Genomic DNA, 14,759 nt, shown 5'->3' with positions numbered 1-14,759 from the left:
CTCGCCGGGTGAGCAAGAGGAAAATCAGCCAAAGCTCGCAGGCCCTTCAAGAACACCACAGCTTGTCCTTTTGAAAACAAGAACTTCCCTTTGCCTGCGGTTGCTATTAGTTCTTCTTTCTGCTCCACTTTTCTCCCAATACCCAGCGCGTCCCCCTGCCCACGCAGCTTTCTCTGCAAATTGCAATAAAAAAAAAATAATTCACATCCAGTACTAAGATATAAACCACGAGCAGGTTCCTGGCAAGATGGAAACGCAGCTTTGTTAGACCTCGATACCTATTTATTATAGATAAAGCCCTTGGGGCTTGGATTTAGTGAAGGAATGTATTTTAAGCTCGGCTCATGTTTGCTAGCTCAGCCCTGAAGCGCAGGGGAAGGCACGGTTGGTAAACTGAGAGCTGGACTTAACTAAGTTGACCTACGGCAGGGGGATAGGATGGGATTTGGCACGCCTGCCTCGCGGGAAGGAAGGTTCATGACATGAGGCGATTGCCAGGTACCAGCTAGGCAAGAGCTTTTTGCAAAGCCAGAAAAAACACCTCTAAGAGGTAACAAGAGAAATATTTACGTGCCAGCAGCCGCGGTGACGGCGGTGGATGGAAGTTCGTGTCGCAGAGAGGCTCTCGCTGGGGCCATCGTCCCTCTGAGGACGTTAAAGCAGAAGAGGCCGTGCCCAGGGGCGAGAACGGAGCTCGGCGGCGGGGCTGAGCGGCCAAGCCAAAGCCGGGGGTCGGTGCCCCAACCACCAGGTTACACGGCTTTGAGAAGGGCCGGGGGGATGAACCGCTGCTGGAGTCGCGTCTGCCCTGCGGAAGGGGTCTGTTAGGGGGTCGCTGTATACCCCAAGCCTATACGTTAAACGTATCTGAGACGAGACGCTCCCGGTTTTGGCTTGTGCGTGGGGACAAAGCAAACAACCCCCCCCCCCCTCCCGAAAAACCTCAGCGAGGTCCCTCTGAGCACCAAGGCTTTGAAGTCTGGCTGAGGTTCACAAACCACGCAGGGACGGAGCAGCAGCGGCCAGGTGAGCATCGGCGCTTGGAACCATCCACCTCGAACTGCCCCCGCAAACCGAAATCCTCTCCTCTGCCCCCCGGGCTCTGTCAGCACCCAAGTAACGCTGTGGGAAGGAAAGAGAAATAAGGAGAACACCAACTGCACACACCGCTTCCTGGGATCTTTTTTTTTTATTTGTATTTTTTTTTGTTTTAGTCTTTTTTTTTTTTTTTTTAAAGTATGGAGGCTCAAGTATCAGATGTAGATTCAATTTAAGCTTTACAAAAAAAAAACAAAATCAAAACAAAAACCCCTTTTTGCATTCCATAAAAATTGACAGAAAAGCGCCTCGGAACCAGGCTAGAGAAGAGCAGAATTTTCAGCAGGTCTCCTAATCAACGTCTCCTTGCAAATCTGGTTTAGTCAGTATAGTACAACACGGAGGAGCACCCTCTCCTCCCTCCCTCCCACCAGCCATCCCCTTTGCCCGGCCCCCAAACATACGTGGAATAGAGTTTTTCTTTTTTTTTTTAATTATTTTTTTTTTCCAGTTCTTCCTATTTCACACACCACAGTATTTAATAAATTTTTGTTTTACATTTTTTACACCGATGTAACAAAAGGTGGGAGGGGGCGGGGAGGAAAAGACAAACAATGATCCGTGGTTATGCATAATAAATGGGGGAGGGTGGAAGAGAGGGGGGGAAAGAAGAAAGAAAAAAAAAAAATACATGGACTTCTACAGAAACGTAGCCTAATAGTAAAATGTGGTGCAAAGTAGGCCTCAGAGACTGAAAAAGTTTGTACAGCTTTATTCATGGGGAGAAGATGGCGTTGCATGGATAGTATTGAATGCAAATTGTGACGTGACGTAACAGAAAAGGGCAAGGGAGGGATGAGTTTTCTAAGAAAGGAATCTAACGAGTGCATGGCATGTCTTGTTAGCATGGAGAGTACTTTAACTTTGCTGCTTTCTCTTCAAAGCCTCCACCAGGTCGTTTTTAAGAGCTTCTTGTTTTGATTTGTCTGCAAAAGTCTGCACAGACCTGCGGGGAAGAAGGAAAGGCAAATCAGAGGTGATGCGTTTCAGAGACGGCGTGTTTAAGCTCTTCCGGCACGTGAGGCAATAGGAAGGAGAAGCACCTTAACCCGGGCTTAGAGGAAACAAAACTCGGCTTGCCTGGTTTAATACGGAAAGCGGAAGGCAAAGTGAACACTTCAGTGAGTAAATCAAAGCAAAATTCACTCTAGCGAGGATGGCACCAAAAGACACGCTGCCCCACAAGTTCCACTCCAGTCGCAGGAGGGAGATTCCCAATTTTTTTAACGTTACAGATTGGAAAAAAAACCCCCAGTGTCCCAGCAGCGAAGGGTGTTAGCACTCTGGCTCTCCAAAAATACCATGACGGGAAGGCAGAGAAAATCCAGCCCCCACCCGCGGCCGTGAAAAGCCGGGGGAGCGCCCGAACCCTCCTGCAGACTGTTCACCCAGGGGCCAGCAGCCGCGTCAAAACTTCCCTCCAGCGTAGTCGCCGGTGGGAAAAGCGGCCAGGGTTTCCGTTCTTGAATTTGCTTTTGCAGTTTGTACCTTCCCTAGGGTAATTAGTGAATCAAAGCAGCCGGAGAAGAACAGAGATACTGTCAGCAAGATTATTGCAGGGGTTCCCTTTTGCTACAAGTTTGGTTATAGAAAAAAAAGCGACGGCTTTAAGGAGTCATCTTGTCCCACTGCCCTCTAACTCCGTTTGCAGTGGTACAATAAGAGATTGCCAATTTTTTTAAAAATCCCCTTGAATATGATCATTGATAGAATATTACTACTAGTCTTTTCAGGAGCTGCTAACATGGAGAAGTGGTTAGGATCCAGTCTGGTAGGATTTCTCCCCACATAAACCATATTTCACACCCTTTTCGGTACTCCAAGCTACCTCATTTTGCCTGGATGCTGTCTCCTGTAAACAAGGCTGCTCCTTGTGTCAGTTATTTTCCTAACATTTTTATAACAGTATTTCCATTCTCTTGTCTCTGGAGACTTCCGCTGCTTTCATAAAAATATATACGTTTTATATTTGCATTTGTCACAGGCTAAAGTAGTGGTTCTTGGCCATTATCAACAAACAGTGCATTTTCCCCTTCGTCAGCTTAATGTGTTTAAGACAACATCTGTAACTCGTTATGAATTGGAGTGGAAGGTTAAACTGGCTCAGGGTTAGTCACTGCCGTGCGTTCTAGACATTCAGAGCTCCAGAGCAAAATGAGAGCGTATGAACAAATCCCTTGACAGAGGCTGTGCAGAGCACGAGCGAGCGGAGGCTAGAAATGTTTCAGTGGGGCTTGAGCAGGACTGGATTTCAAGCTCCAAGGAAATTCAAGATACGGCAGGGAAATGGGGGATGAGCTCATATTTGCTCAGAAGTCACAGGAAGTACCGTTTTTTAGGGTTGTTTTTTTTTCCCCTCCAAAACTGCAAGACTTCCGAGATTTCATTCCTTTCTGCAGGGAGGACACTAAGATTACAGGGAGTTTCTTTGCTGAAGCGGTGTACCACAGCTGTAAAAAACTGATGGTGCACGAGGGACACAGTCCTGGGGGTTCTGGATCGAAGCAGTCCAAGCTAACACCGCTTCGGGTACGCAACCACGTGCTCCTTTCTTGCTCCCAAGCTAGAGCGCAAAGCGGCAAGTCCTGCCACATTTCCAAGCGTGATATTTCCAATGGAGGGAAGGGGTGGAGTAACATTTAAAAATTAAAAAAATCAAAATCATAGCATTTAGTTGGCCGTATTAAGAAATAACCCTTGGGTGAAACACGGCTCAAACGTCGTTTATCAGTCTGCGGGAGTTAGGGGTTAGTTCTGGTCTCGGTTATCATGCAGAGGTCTTGGCTGGGTGAGTCCTGGTTTAGTGCTGGTTGTCACACCTCACAGGCAGGGGGTACCTGGATTGGTTTAGTTATCAGGCTGGATGTAGATCTGGCGCTGGGTCAACACTTGAGAAAGCTCCCTCTGCAACTGCTTATACTTTTGGTTGTCGGGGATAGCGTCAATAGATCTACAGAGAGCAGTTTAGAAACGAGGGAAGTAAACAGGGAAAAGAACAGTCAGAAGAACTCAGTAACACAGAGCTGGGATTCTGGAAACCACCAGGAGCACACTCAGCAAGAATAAGCGTAAATACGTAGGTTAGAAGAGACAGGAAAAAGGCCAGAGGAAAAGCCAAAGCCAGACGCTCCGTATGTTACCAGGTCTGAGCAGATCATCTCACCGATGCACAAAGTACCATGACTCAAACTGAGCAATGGGGAGACACAGGAAATAGTTTCAATTACAGAAGTTTAAGGCAATGCTCACAAGGAAAAAGACTGCATTACGTATTTCCTCTTCATGTCAATATATGCTTCCTGGCTAAACCCCTGCACGCCACAAATGGAAATGGAGGCCTGCTATGGAAGCTGGGCTTTGGAAAAAAAACCCAGAACAGCTGCTGTGTCAGATACTGTCGACTCCCTCTGCCCATGCTGTGAAGAAGGCAGCCCAAATATTTAATTAGCACCATTATTCTATCTTCTTTCACATTTCAGTATGTGAGAGAACAGCAGTATACTTATTTGCGCCATTTGTTTATTCTACATTATCATGCTGTGCTAGGAGGTCTATCTGCAGTTTAAAATGAAATTATTTGGCATCACAGTTCTGTGCTTTCCTCTACGAGCATGAGAACTACCAGCTTGGGATTTCTATGTAAAAAACCTGACCAGAAATGAGCAGAGGTTGAAAAGTACTGTGCAGTTTCCCTACAGAAAGGCACAGGGGGTTTATTCACTTCATCTGTTCTAGTACACTATATTTTGACCAGTGGTGTTGAGAGAAAGGCAGAATTTAAAACAAAGTCTAAATACCGCAAACCATTAATGTCATGACTTAATTCTGGGACCAACTGACTGTTTTTAAGAGTAGCAAAAAGAGAAGTCAGACTTTAAGTACAACTTTTCAGGACTGCGAAGAATAAAACTCCTAATTAAAAATAATTCTGAAATACAAGTGTTGCTAATTGGGCTATTTTCTTCCTGGTGAGAGAACAAGGGATTAAAACATTGCTTCAAATTTCTACAGTTACAAGGTAGAAGCATTCCCTAAACTCCACACAACAAATAACGTTTCCAAAGCACAGCGAGGTGAACAATTAAGGACGTGGGAAAGGGAAGTTCCAGCAAACCAAAGCAGATCAACGCTCGGCTGGGGACAGCACCACAGGTGCTGCAGGGGAACGCAGGGAAGCGAAGGGAGTCCAGTAGTGAGCTGGAGAGCCCCTTACCTCAGCCCATTAACGATGTCCTTCGTTTTTCCAAAATAGATCTCATTCAGTGTACTTCTGATTTTGTTTTCCATGTCCTAGGGGAAAAAAAAAAAAAAAGAAAATGGTTCTTTAGTCACATTAGCTGCTCTCAGGAACGGTGCGCTTCTGCATCGTACGCGTTCATGTTGACGTGCAACACTTGCCACAGCACGGCTCAACCCTGTGTATTCCTACTATTTAAATTCTCACAGAAGGCAGTATGACCCTGCTCTTAGTAAAGAAATAAAGGTTTAGCTCTATTCCTGTCCTCCCAGTTAACTACTCGAGGCTAGGAGATGTTTTTGTGGACCACAAGAGGGCAGTTTCTGTCCAGCTATCCATTTTTCTGCATTCAGCTGCAGAAAAGGAAAATGCATTTCACCCCAACCTGACTCTGGAATTTCCTGGCACTGAACGGACTACAAGTGGCATGTCAGTCACTTAGCACAACCAACAGGTCAATAGTTTTGTGCTTCTGGGCTCCCCTTTGAATTTTTGAGCTGGCGACTCGGTCATTAAAACTGCATGGCAATCTGTTTTGAGAAAGATCTTGTAAATAAGCAACAATTTTCATTAGATTGCTTTTGCTCAAGTCAAAAAGTTAGGAAAGGGATCAAAAAAGAAGTACCTGCCTTCCTTTCATTTCCCAGTTCCTTTAAAAAATGCACTATAGTCTATATTAGTTGTGAATTTCCTCCTATCTTGCCAAAGAGGCTATGAAGATCAAAGAAATCAAGAACATCATACAAAACAGTGCGATGAAACAGCAAACGAGTGTTGCACCAAAGCCCTTCTGAGCAAACACAATCGCATCCTTCACGCTCATGCTGAGCATACGTGACTGACAGGTGCCATAAAATCAAATACTAACAAAAACAATTCCACTGGATTTAATAAGCACTTGATACACACCGAACTTTCAGTTAAAGGGACAGTTCTGTATAACACAACCTGAATATTAAATAATTCTGCCCCAAAGTGACTGTATACAGGGGTAGGAAATTGCTAACTAGTTCTGCGGAAAGGACCACTTATTTTACAGGAAGGTTACTGCCGTAATGAGCAGGACACAAAGTGCAGAGTGGTGCTTTTGTATCTACAGACGGTTGGAAGTCGTGCTAGTAGTAGTACTGAGCCATCCAACACTGAGCAACATTCACACGACTAGACTCGATACAAAAACTTGTTCATAAAGACAAAAAGCAATAAAATTCTTAGGCACGGGACCAAATACGGGCAAAAGAACCTGCAGCAGGCTCAAGCTGCGGTGGCTTCACAGCACTTACCTCTACCAAGCGTCCGATATTGGCTATGTGCGGAGAGGAGTCGCTCACAGTCTCATCTTTCTCCATCTAGAAAGGGAAGACACAGGTCCATTGATAACACAGAAATCCAACGGTAGATGCACGACAGCCTTCCTTATCAAGAGAAGGGGTGGAAGAAGTGGGTCTCAAAATCCCAGAGTAACTACTCTTTCAATGTGCAAACAGACTAGTAATGTACTGAGAAATTCCCAGAACTAGATGAAGGCTCACATGTTGGCAACAGAAACGTAGCGTAATAAAAACCATGAATCAAAATAAAACCCTGCTTGGTGTAGACAGGCACTACAACATTGTCATTCCCTACCTACTAAGGAGCTGCAGGAGATCTACGGTAGTGAACGTGTAACACGACAAGAAGCACGGTAGCACAGCATGTGGATATGAAAACAAGGTTGTTGTTGATGAGTTGCACACAAGGGTGGTGCTGGCAGTTTAACAGCTGTGAACTATCCCTGCAAAACCAGCTGCTTCTTCTAATCTTCATCTCAAATGCTACTTCCCACCACACATGGGGCACATTCTCCATTTTCAGGATCTCCTGGCAAAAGACACTTTAGGCATAATTTACCTAATAAATAGGGAGGGAAGGTGCAGCGAGTACAAACCCCACCACTACCTGCAAGACTGGCGATGATTTAAACTACTGCAATAATACGGAAAGAGAAATTTGACAGTTTGTAGTTCTTTCTTCTTTTTAGACCAAAAACCTGAACCAACATTTACCTATTAGCAGGAAGGAAGTACAAAGGGGTAAGTGCTGGGCGGGAAGAAGGAGACTGCCTTTTGCAGTAGAAATTCAGAGCTGGATCAAATACATACCACACTCTTAGTGTGGGATCTGAGCAGGAGACAGGAACATGAACTAGGTGAGATTTTTCATCCCCAAGATCAAAAATTGGGAGGTGGCACTGCAGAATGCAATACCCGCTTTATTTCATCAGACTTTGCCCCACGTAATGTTCATCAGAGGCCGTGGCTGACCACCCACGATCTGTGCTAGGGAAACGACCGTCTTCCCCAGTTCTTGAGATGAAAATTCTGGCTAGATGCGGACAAAGCTGTTCAACAATGAACATCAGTCCCAGGAACCTCAACTGATACAAGATGTGCTGAGATGGCATGAAAACAAAACCGGGAGAAAAATGTAGTGGGAAGAACAGTCTTCAAAGGGTTTTACTAATCCCGCTGAATTCTCTTATCCATCTGTTCATATCCCTCCCTCAGGGTAGAGTTTAAAAATCTGGGCCAGCTACAGGTTTCTTCTAATAAGCCAAGTCTCTAACAGGCTTGGGGAAGCATGTAATTTAGCTGAAACCCTGAAGGCAAAAGATAACCCAGAAGAGGGGGAGAAAAAGAACAAGGACGTTTTAATTTTTCCTTTAGATTGCAGTCAGATTGCAATGGGTCCAGTTGCAGCAGAGGGAGAACAGAAATCCGCACTACGCAAACACACGTATACACGTTACGGTGAGTTTGGGATCTATCAGCAAATGGGCCAAATGTGGGGCGGTCAGGGAGCTGGCAGTGGGTCATTTACTTCCACTCCGTCTCCTCCACACCTGGAGAGGCCGAGCTCACGGGTAAGAAGCAGAATCTGAAAATAGAATTATTTTTTTTTTTGCAAAACGTATATTATTACATCTCCATAAAAACTGCTGCCAGAAGGAAAACATTTTTATACGCTATAGAAGCCCAGATGTTACGAGAGGCTGGTTTAATGGAGTTCAGAGTCAGTAAGCAGCCATGTTATACAAACAGCAGAGTTGTTGGGATTTTAAAGGTTCCTTCCGGTGGCTGTTACTGCACGGACCTAAGCAGAAAGCCTCTAGCTGCGTAAATAAGGGGGTTAATTTGCTTTGAGGGGAAATTCCATTCTGTAAGTTGATGTTAACAAGCAGCTCGTCTTCCCACTGTCACTCCCCATCTGCTGTTGAGCTCAGCCAAAAACCTAACGCTCCAGAATGAGCCAAGTCCAATCTACACGGCTCAGTCGCTCCTCTCCCGGTCGAGAGATACGCTGCTTGGCTTCCTTGCCTCATTTCCCCAGCCATCTGCTGCAAGTCTGACTCAGAGGGAGACTCACTCTTCTGGGTTTATTAAGCTCTCGATGGCTGGCTGGTCACTTCGGATGTTTCCTGCACGGAATATAGCAGCTGTTTGGGCTTGCTGTAAATGTTATTTGGAGGAAGAGTTAATACAAAGAGAGAAATTTAAGTTGGATAAACACTTCAGTTCATCATGAAAGGGTCTAAAAATACTAGAAAGATAAGAAGAAAACTCATCCACCATTTTGCTCTGACGACAACGTCCACAGCTGCTCTGGCCACGGAGCGACGTGAAAATCTCTTTAATGAAACACAAACAGACCAATGCGAGCCAAAGGCTCCCAAGCCACAGGCAGCGGGGCTGACTAAAGTCTCCAGGTGGAAAATGTGGAATTATTTGGATATCAGTGAGGCAAAATTTGGCCTCTCTCTCTCTCTCCCCAAGGCTTATTTCAAACTGTAACTAGATAAACGAAGGTTGTGAGCTCTACAGAGCTTGCAGCTTTGTAGAAATCAGCTGAGAACTTACCTCCTCCTTTCACGGCCTTCATGTCTATTTACTCTAACCAGTGTAACCAATGATATCCCATATCCTTTACCAAATCATACATTCAAAACCATGAGCAAATCTGGGGGGGGAAAAAAAATCTGCAAATTGGCTCTCTATCCCACTAGTCCGTACGTACTCAACTCTTCTACTTTCTCTCTTTCTAAACCGGGTATTATATAACTGAACCACTGTAAAATCCGTATGTTCGTGTGAAGCAGAAATAATTTCCTGGACGATTACCGTTCAGTACATCTCCGCTATCCTCTGCACCCCAAAATATTACTCGGTTAGCAACCAAAGAGACAGTGCCTCCAGGAAACTGGACAACTGCTGAGGGGGAGCTTAAGGATCGCGACGGCTACAAGTTGAAGATCCCTCTGTTGGAAAAGCACTCCTTAACGCTACAACATCTGGAAGTCGGAGGGATAGGCCTTTACATGAAAGCTCAACTTGATGAAAATAGATGACTCTCCTAATTGCAGAGCGCAAGCCTCAGAGGATTTACCTATTATGATAAATGGCAGAATGTCTCTGCTGGTGTTTCATTGAGCAGTAATATATCACAGGGCACATCTTCCCAAACGCAGCGAGAGCTTGGTTTGCAACAGATCAGCCTTCATTCAGCTCTGCAAAATGTTCCACCTTCGCTTAGAGAGTATTTCAAGCATGAAAATCAACACACATCTGTGCTGTTTTAATCTGAAATCCCAGGCTTCGCTTCCCCTACAACTTTATATCCTCCCCTTCCCACACCTCCATATGTAAATAAACTAGAGGTTTTGAGCCAATTTCTTTCTCAGCAAACTTGCACTTCCTCACAATGTTCACCCTGGCTTAGGAAACACACACAGGTTCTTTGTGCACAACGGGATCTCAGAAAGGCACCTGTTCGTCTTGCTTTTAAGGAGGGGGCTCCAGAAATCCATCCAACAAAGTGCAGCTTTGACTATTTGCCAGAAAACGGGAAGGCTACATCTACTTTGCATAAAATGAAACAGGATCGTACAGCTGCTCTTACCTTAAATAAAAGTGCAGCTTAATGAAACCTCAAAATTCAGCCAAAGCACTACAGTGCCGTGGCAAACGACACAAGTAATTCCAAGGTACACAAAGAGGACGGGACCCTAATGGCTGTCAGAGAAAATTATCTGCCAAGCATCTGGCTTGAATCAGGAGGGGGGTGGGAGTTACCTGCAGTCATTAGAGAACGTGCAAGGTAATTGAAAAGCTGCTGGCATTTTTCCTTTCCCTGCGAGCACTGCTCCCTTTGTTGTCAGTCGAAGGTAGCATGTCCTCTCCTCTCAGACGTACAGCACGTCAATCTGTAGCCCCTCGTCACAGCAGACGGCTGTAACACACCGATCACTCTTTCCCTATCCAAATTCCAGCCTCAGTCCAGTTCCTTATGCCAGTGTTGGACGTGAGCTGGGAGTTACTTCCTCCGTCCTGGCCTGCAGTGCTTCAGCTCCAAGCTCTCTCAAGTTGCATCCGGGCTTGTCTCCAGAACAGACTGTCTGGAAGAGCACCCTTGTTCAGGCGACTGTAAAACCAGAAGTTCTCTATCTGACATTACCTCTTGAGGGAGGATGATAGCAAGGGAAAAAGAAGAAAAAAAATCCGCTTTCTCCATCCAGTTCCACCAAAAAGTTCTTCTATAACATCCTTTGGAGTCAAAACATACATGGCTACATACGCTGTGTCAGTATTTAGGGATAACAACACATACTGCCAAAGATTAGAACAAAACCTTCACTAGGCAAAAAAGACAAGTGTTGTTCCATACAAAAGGACTGCTTCATCAATGATCTAATGAAGTGTCCAATGTAAAGATGTCACTTAAGCTTTAATTCTCCCAAAGTTTTCAGACCAAAATTATGATCTCTGGATCCTACATGCATGGAGAGCTGGCTAAGAATTTCTCTCATCCTCTCAAAATAAAGGTTATGCACATATATAAATCAATTATGCATATACATAACTTAGGTAAAGAAATATGTATCACTATACATATGGTTTTGTGTTGTATATTTGTGTGTGTATGCACACACCCATTTCTCTATTGGATCAGGATAGAATCTGAAATCCTACACGAAATCCAACAAAACCAAACCCCAAATCTCCATTCAGAATACACTATGTCCCATTTTATTTGAATTATTCTGTACTCCAGCTTCCATAATTGAACTGATACAGAAAAAGCCTAAAGTTCTCATTGTGAAAACAACCAGGTAAAGTAAATCACAGCTACACAAAGGAGGTTTTCAACTTCTCAAAACAGGCCAAGTCCTCTGTCTACCATCTCTCCCTCTTGCCTTATTCTGTCCGCTTACAAATGTAAAATTCTTGTCCAGTTACTTTCCCCTTATAAACAAAGACAGAGGCAGCTCCCATTGTAGCACATGAAAAACTGCACTGGGAAAACCACTGAAAAGGAGTAGTTGAACGAATTGGAAATGTCAGCTCTCAGTGTATGACATGAAAGTAGGCATAGCATAGGGACATGACCTCTAAGTAGTATCTGCCCAGAACGGAACATCACATGGCCCCAAGCCAGGTGTAAGAATACTCAAATACACAGCTCTTGGAGAGAAAGAGAAAAGAAAGTTTTTCTTAGACAACATTTTGTGCAACGTTTAGGAATAGCCTAAGTGGAAACCTTGTAGTAACAAGAGTCTGGGGCTACTCAAGGCATGCAGAGACAAGTTTTTCCAAATAGTCTTGACAAAGGCAACAACTCCCCCGTGTTTGTGTCTGCTGCGGGGCACCAGTATTTCATCAATAGGAACTGACAGCAGAGAACAGCTACTTCTAACGTCTTACTTCTAGATCCAAGTTCAGCTCTACTATGCTACCACGCCATCTATTAGCAGAAGAACAAATAGGATTGCTTGATTACTTGCACCAAGTGTAATCTGCAGACATTAGGAAGGGGAATTATTGAGCAAGTGTTTCCATATGAAATTGCAAATGGCCCCCATAGCATTTCAGTGCGAGACGTGCCCAGTTGTTCGTCTCTGCCAGAGGTGGTGAATTAGGAGGCATTACATTAGCTGTTCCTTTGCGCCTGCTCCTGGCCACCAAGTTAATCATTCCAGTCATCACTTGAAAAATACCCGATTTGCAGCTACAAGGCGAAACTGGTTTCAAAGTAATGGCTCTCAACAGACTTCCCTTTCAAAGCATTGAAAGGTTCTCTCTGCCATCAGTTTATAAGCCAGGATATTACAAAGCTTGTGAACACTTCAAAAGCTTCCACTGAAACACAAGGACATCTGCTATTCACATTTTAGGATCAAAGGTGGTCACAAGCAGCTTAAATGTTGACCAAAACCACGTACAATTTACCATGGACAAAATTATTTCAAAATTATGGTTAGAGCATCAGATTCCTGGTATCGTGAAGGTAAAAGTGTAACATAACATTCGAGAGGGAACTAAAACGTACTTTTGGTGCCTAAGTTTGCTGCAGAAGGTATAAAAGGCCTACCAAAAAGTAAAGATAAAACCTGCTGTCCTTAGGTGATGTGGCAAACTGGATTTGCAGCAAAGTAAAAGCCTTGCATTCAGGAGTTTAGTCCAGCTGAAGCTAAGTGGCTCAGGACAAACAGCTCCTCCTCACATAGCGTACCTCAAGGCAGCATGAAGATTTTCGTTTTCTGCCGCGGATTCTGATGAAGCCTGTCCCATTAAGCCTGCTATGGCATCTGCAAACAGAAAATCTCCGGCCCAAAGCTAAATTCTGAAACTCAAGTTTCCATTGTTTGTGCAGAAGCAGTGCATCATTACCCCAGTGGCTTTTTTATGGTTACTTACATTGGAAGCAGGCCCCTGCTTTAATGCATCACATATGAATTAAATGATCTGCTGTTAAAATGATGACAGAAGCATGAATCTCCCCACTAAAGCTTAGAGAGTGAAAGTCAAACTAAACAAGGCCTAGCAGTTCAGGCCAAGGTGTACCGAGGACACCCATTCTCAACAGACTCTTGTTTTCCTTGGCACAGCTCTCGTGCACTGCAAGGCCACGGCCAGAGTCAAGCCCTTGGCCTCCGCTTTACAGCTATGATTTAAAGCATTAGGAAGGCCTGCGATTAAATATTTGTCCGGGTCACCATAACTTGGGTGTAATTACTGCAAACATTTTAAAAGAGTACGCAATGCCCAAAACTGTCTCCAGATGCCTTCCCCCGCTCCCTGCTTTTCCATCAGCTTCTTCTGTAAATCAACAACGTGGAAAGAAAAATCACCTAGGTCTAGGGCAAGCTTCTGCGACTGCAATACTAACACAATTTCAGTTCCTCTCCACAATCACAGATCCTCCTTTCCTTCGCCTGGCTCAAACCCGTACAAAAACATGAAGTGTTTAACAGAGTCTGCATTGTCCTTTGTATCGAAAGCAACAGTCTGCCCTGGGAAGTCTCATAAAGGAGTTTTAGCTACTGCCAATCTCTCTAGTCACTCATGACCATACAATATGCCTCCTGTCCTCCAGAGTTTATTACTCTGCTCGAGTCACTGATTTCCACAGTCCAGATCTTGAGCGACCTCAATTCAGCAGCAGCACGAAGTGGGGAGACGGCAACCTTTGGGCAGGTGGCTGGGGCAGAAGCACCTTCCCCCAGGGAAGCCAAGTGCAGCAGATCCTGTCGGTTGTCAGTCTGGCACTTTCCTTGCAAAAGAGCAGCTCTCTCAAGAGGATGTCAAAGTAATTAACACTGGCACAAAAAAATCCCAAAAGTTTAGAAGAGATTTTTTTTTTTTTAAGAGATTTTTTTTAAAAAAATCAGTGTCCTGGTACTGCAGGAGGAAAATACTAAAGAAGAATACTAAAAGATAACAGACATTTTTAAGAACGGAAGAATCCTATAGTCAATGCAAAATACAAGTTTGTTCACGGTGGCCCAGCTGGCTTTTAGAAGAGAGACATAAAAAAATAGGTCATCTTGTATTTTTATAATCCTATTGCAATCTTCCAGTAAGAAAGTGGGCAAATCTTACAGATAAAAATGTGTCTGGGTAACATGTATGGAAGTATAAAAATTTAGGAATACCAAAAGAAAAACTAAGACTTAAAAGCAAGTCTAAACTCCTACTGAACATTCTGTATTTTTAATTGAAAGCTATACTGCCATCAAGCAAAGTCCAAGGGGCTTCCTGGTAATTAAACACTTACGCATTAACTGTTTCACTGGGCTGCAGACGCAGCAGGAGAATAGATGTTTATACAACACCTCAGAAAATCAACTTTTTGTTCCTGACTGGGGCTACTGGGTATATAAGGAAGGAAAGGCACGCCTTGGGTCTGCGGCGTACACTCGTGCCGATATACAGACGTACCTGTCTGGTAAGGCTCCCTCCAAGGTTCATGGTACCAGAACCAGTTTTATTAGTCTGCAGCCACAGCATCACTGTGGAGGTCAGCTTGTAATGAGCAGTACGACCACTGGATTTCTCCTAGGAGTGGAAGGATAACAAAAAGGATAAACAAAAGGTTAAAATTCTTCCAA

General features: G+C 44.3%; 1 protein-coding gene across 2 annotated transcripts in view; it reads right to left on the bottom strand.

Annotated features, from left to right (window-relative positions):
* Positions 1 to 1,513: 1,513 nt before the first annotated feature.
* CAPZB (capping actin protein of muscle Z-line subunit beta) overlaps positions 1,514 to 14,759 on the bottom strand; it is a 60,516-nt gene continuing 47,270 nt past the window's right edge. The window contains exons 6-10 of one of the 2 annotated variants that reach the window (XM_075773573.1): positions 14,590 to 14,706; positions 6,619 to 6,684; positions 5,312 to 5,388; positions 3,936 to 4,048; positions 1,514 to 2,044 (exon numbers count right to left, since the gene is read on the bottom strand). In XM_075773573.1, the coding sequence (XP_075629688.1) occupies positions 3,946 to 4,048; positions 5,312 to 5,388; positions 6,619 to 6,684; positions 14,590 to 14,706 (363 nt within the window). In that variant the 3' untranslated portion in view covers positions 1,514 to 2,044; positions 3,936 to 3,945. The remainder of the gene's footprint in view (positions 2,045 to 3,935; positions 4,049 to 5,311; positions 5,389 to 6,618; positions 6,685 to 14,589; positions 14,707 to 14,759) is intronic. The other variant, XM_075773572.1, reaches the window with a different exon arrangement.

This window comes from Balearica regulorum, chromosome 21 (assembly GCF_011004875.1).
Source record: "Balearica regulorum gibbericeps isolate bBalReg1 chromosome 21, bBalReg1.pri, whole genome shotgun sequence".
In the NCBI taxonomy this organism is placed as follows: domain Eukaryota; kingdom Metazoa; phylum Chordata; class Aves; order Gruiformes; family Gruidae; genus Balearica; species Balearica regulorum.
This window is presented reverse-complemented; position numbering and strand designations above follow the sequence as displayed.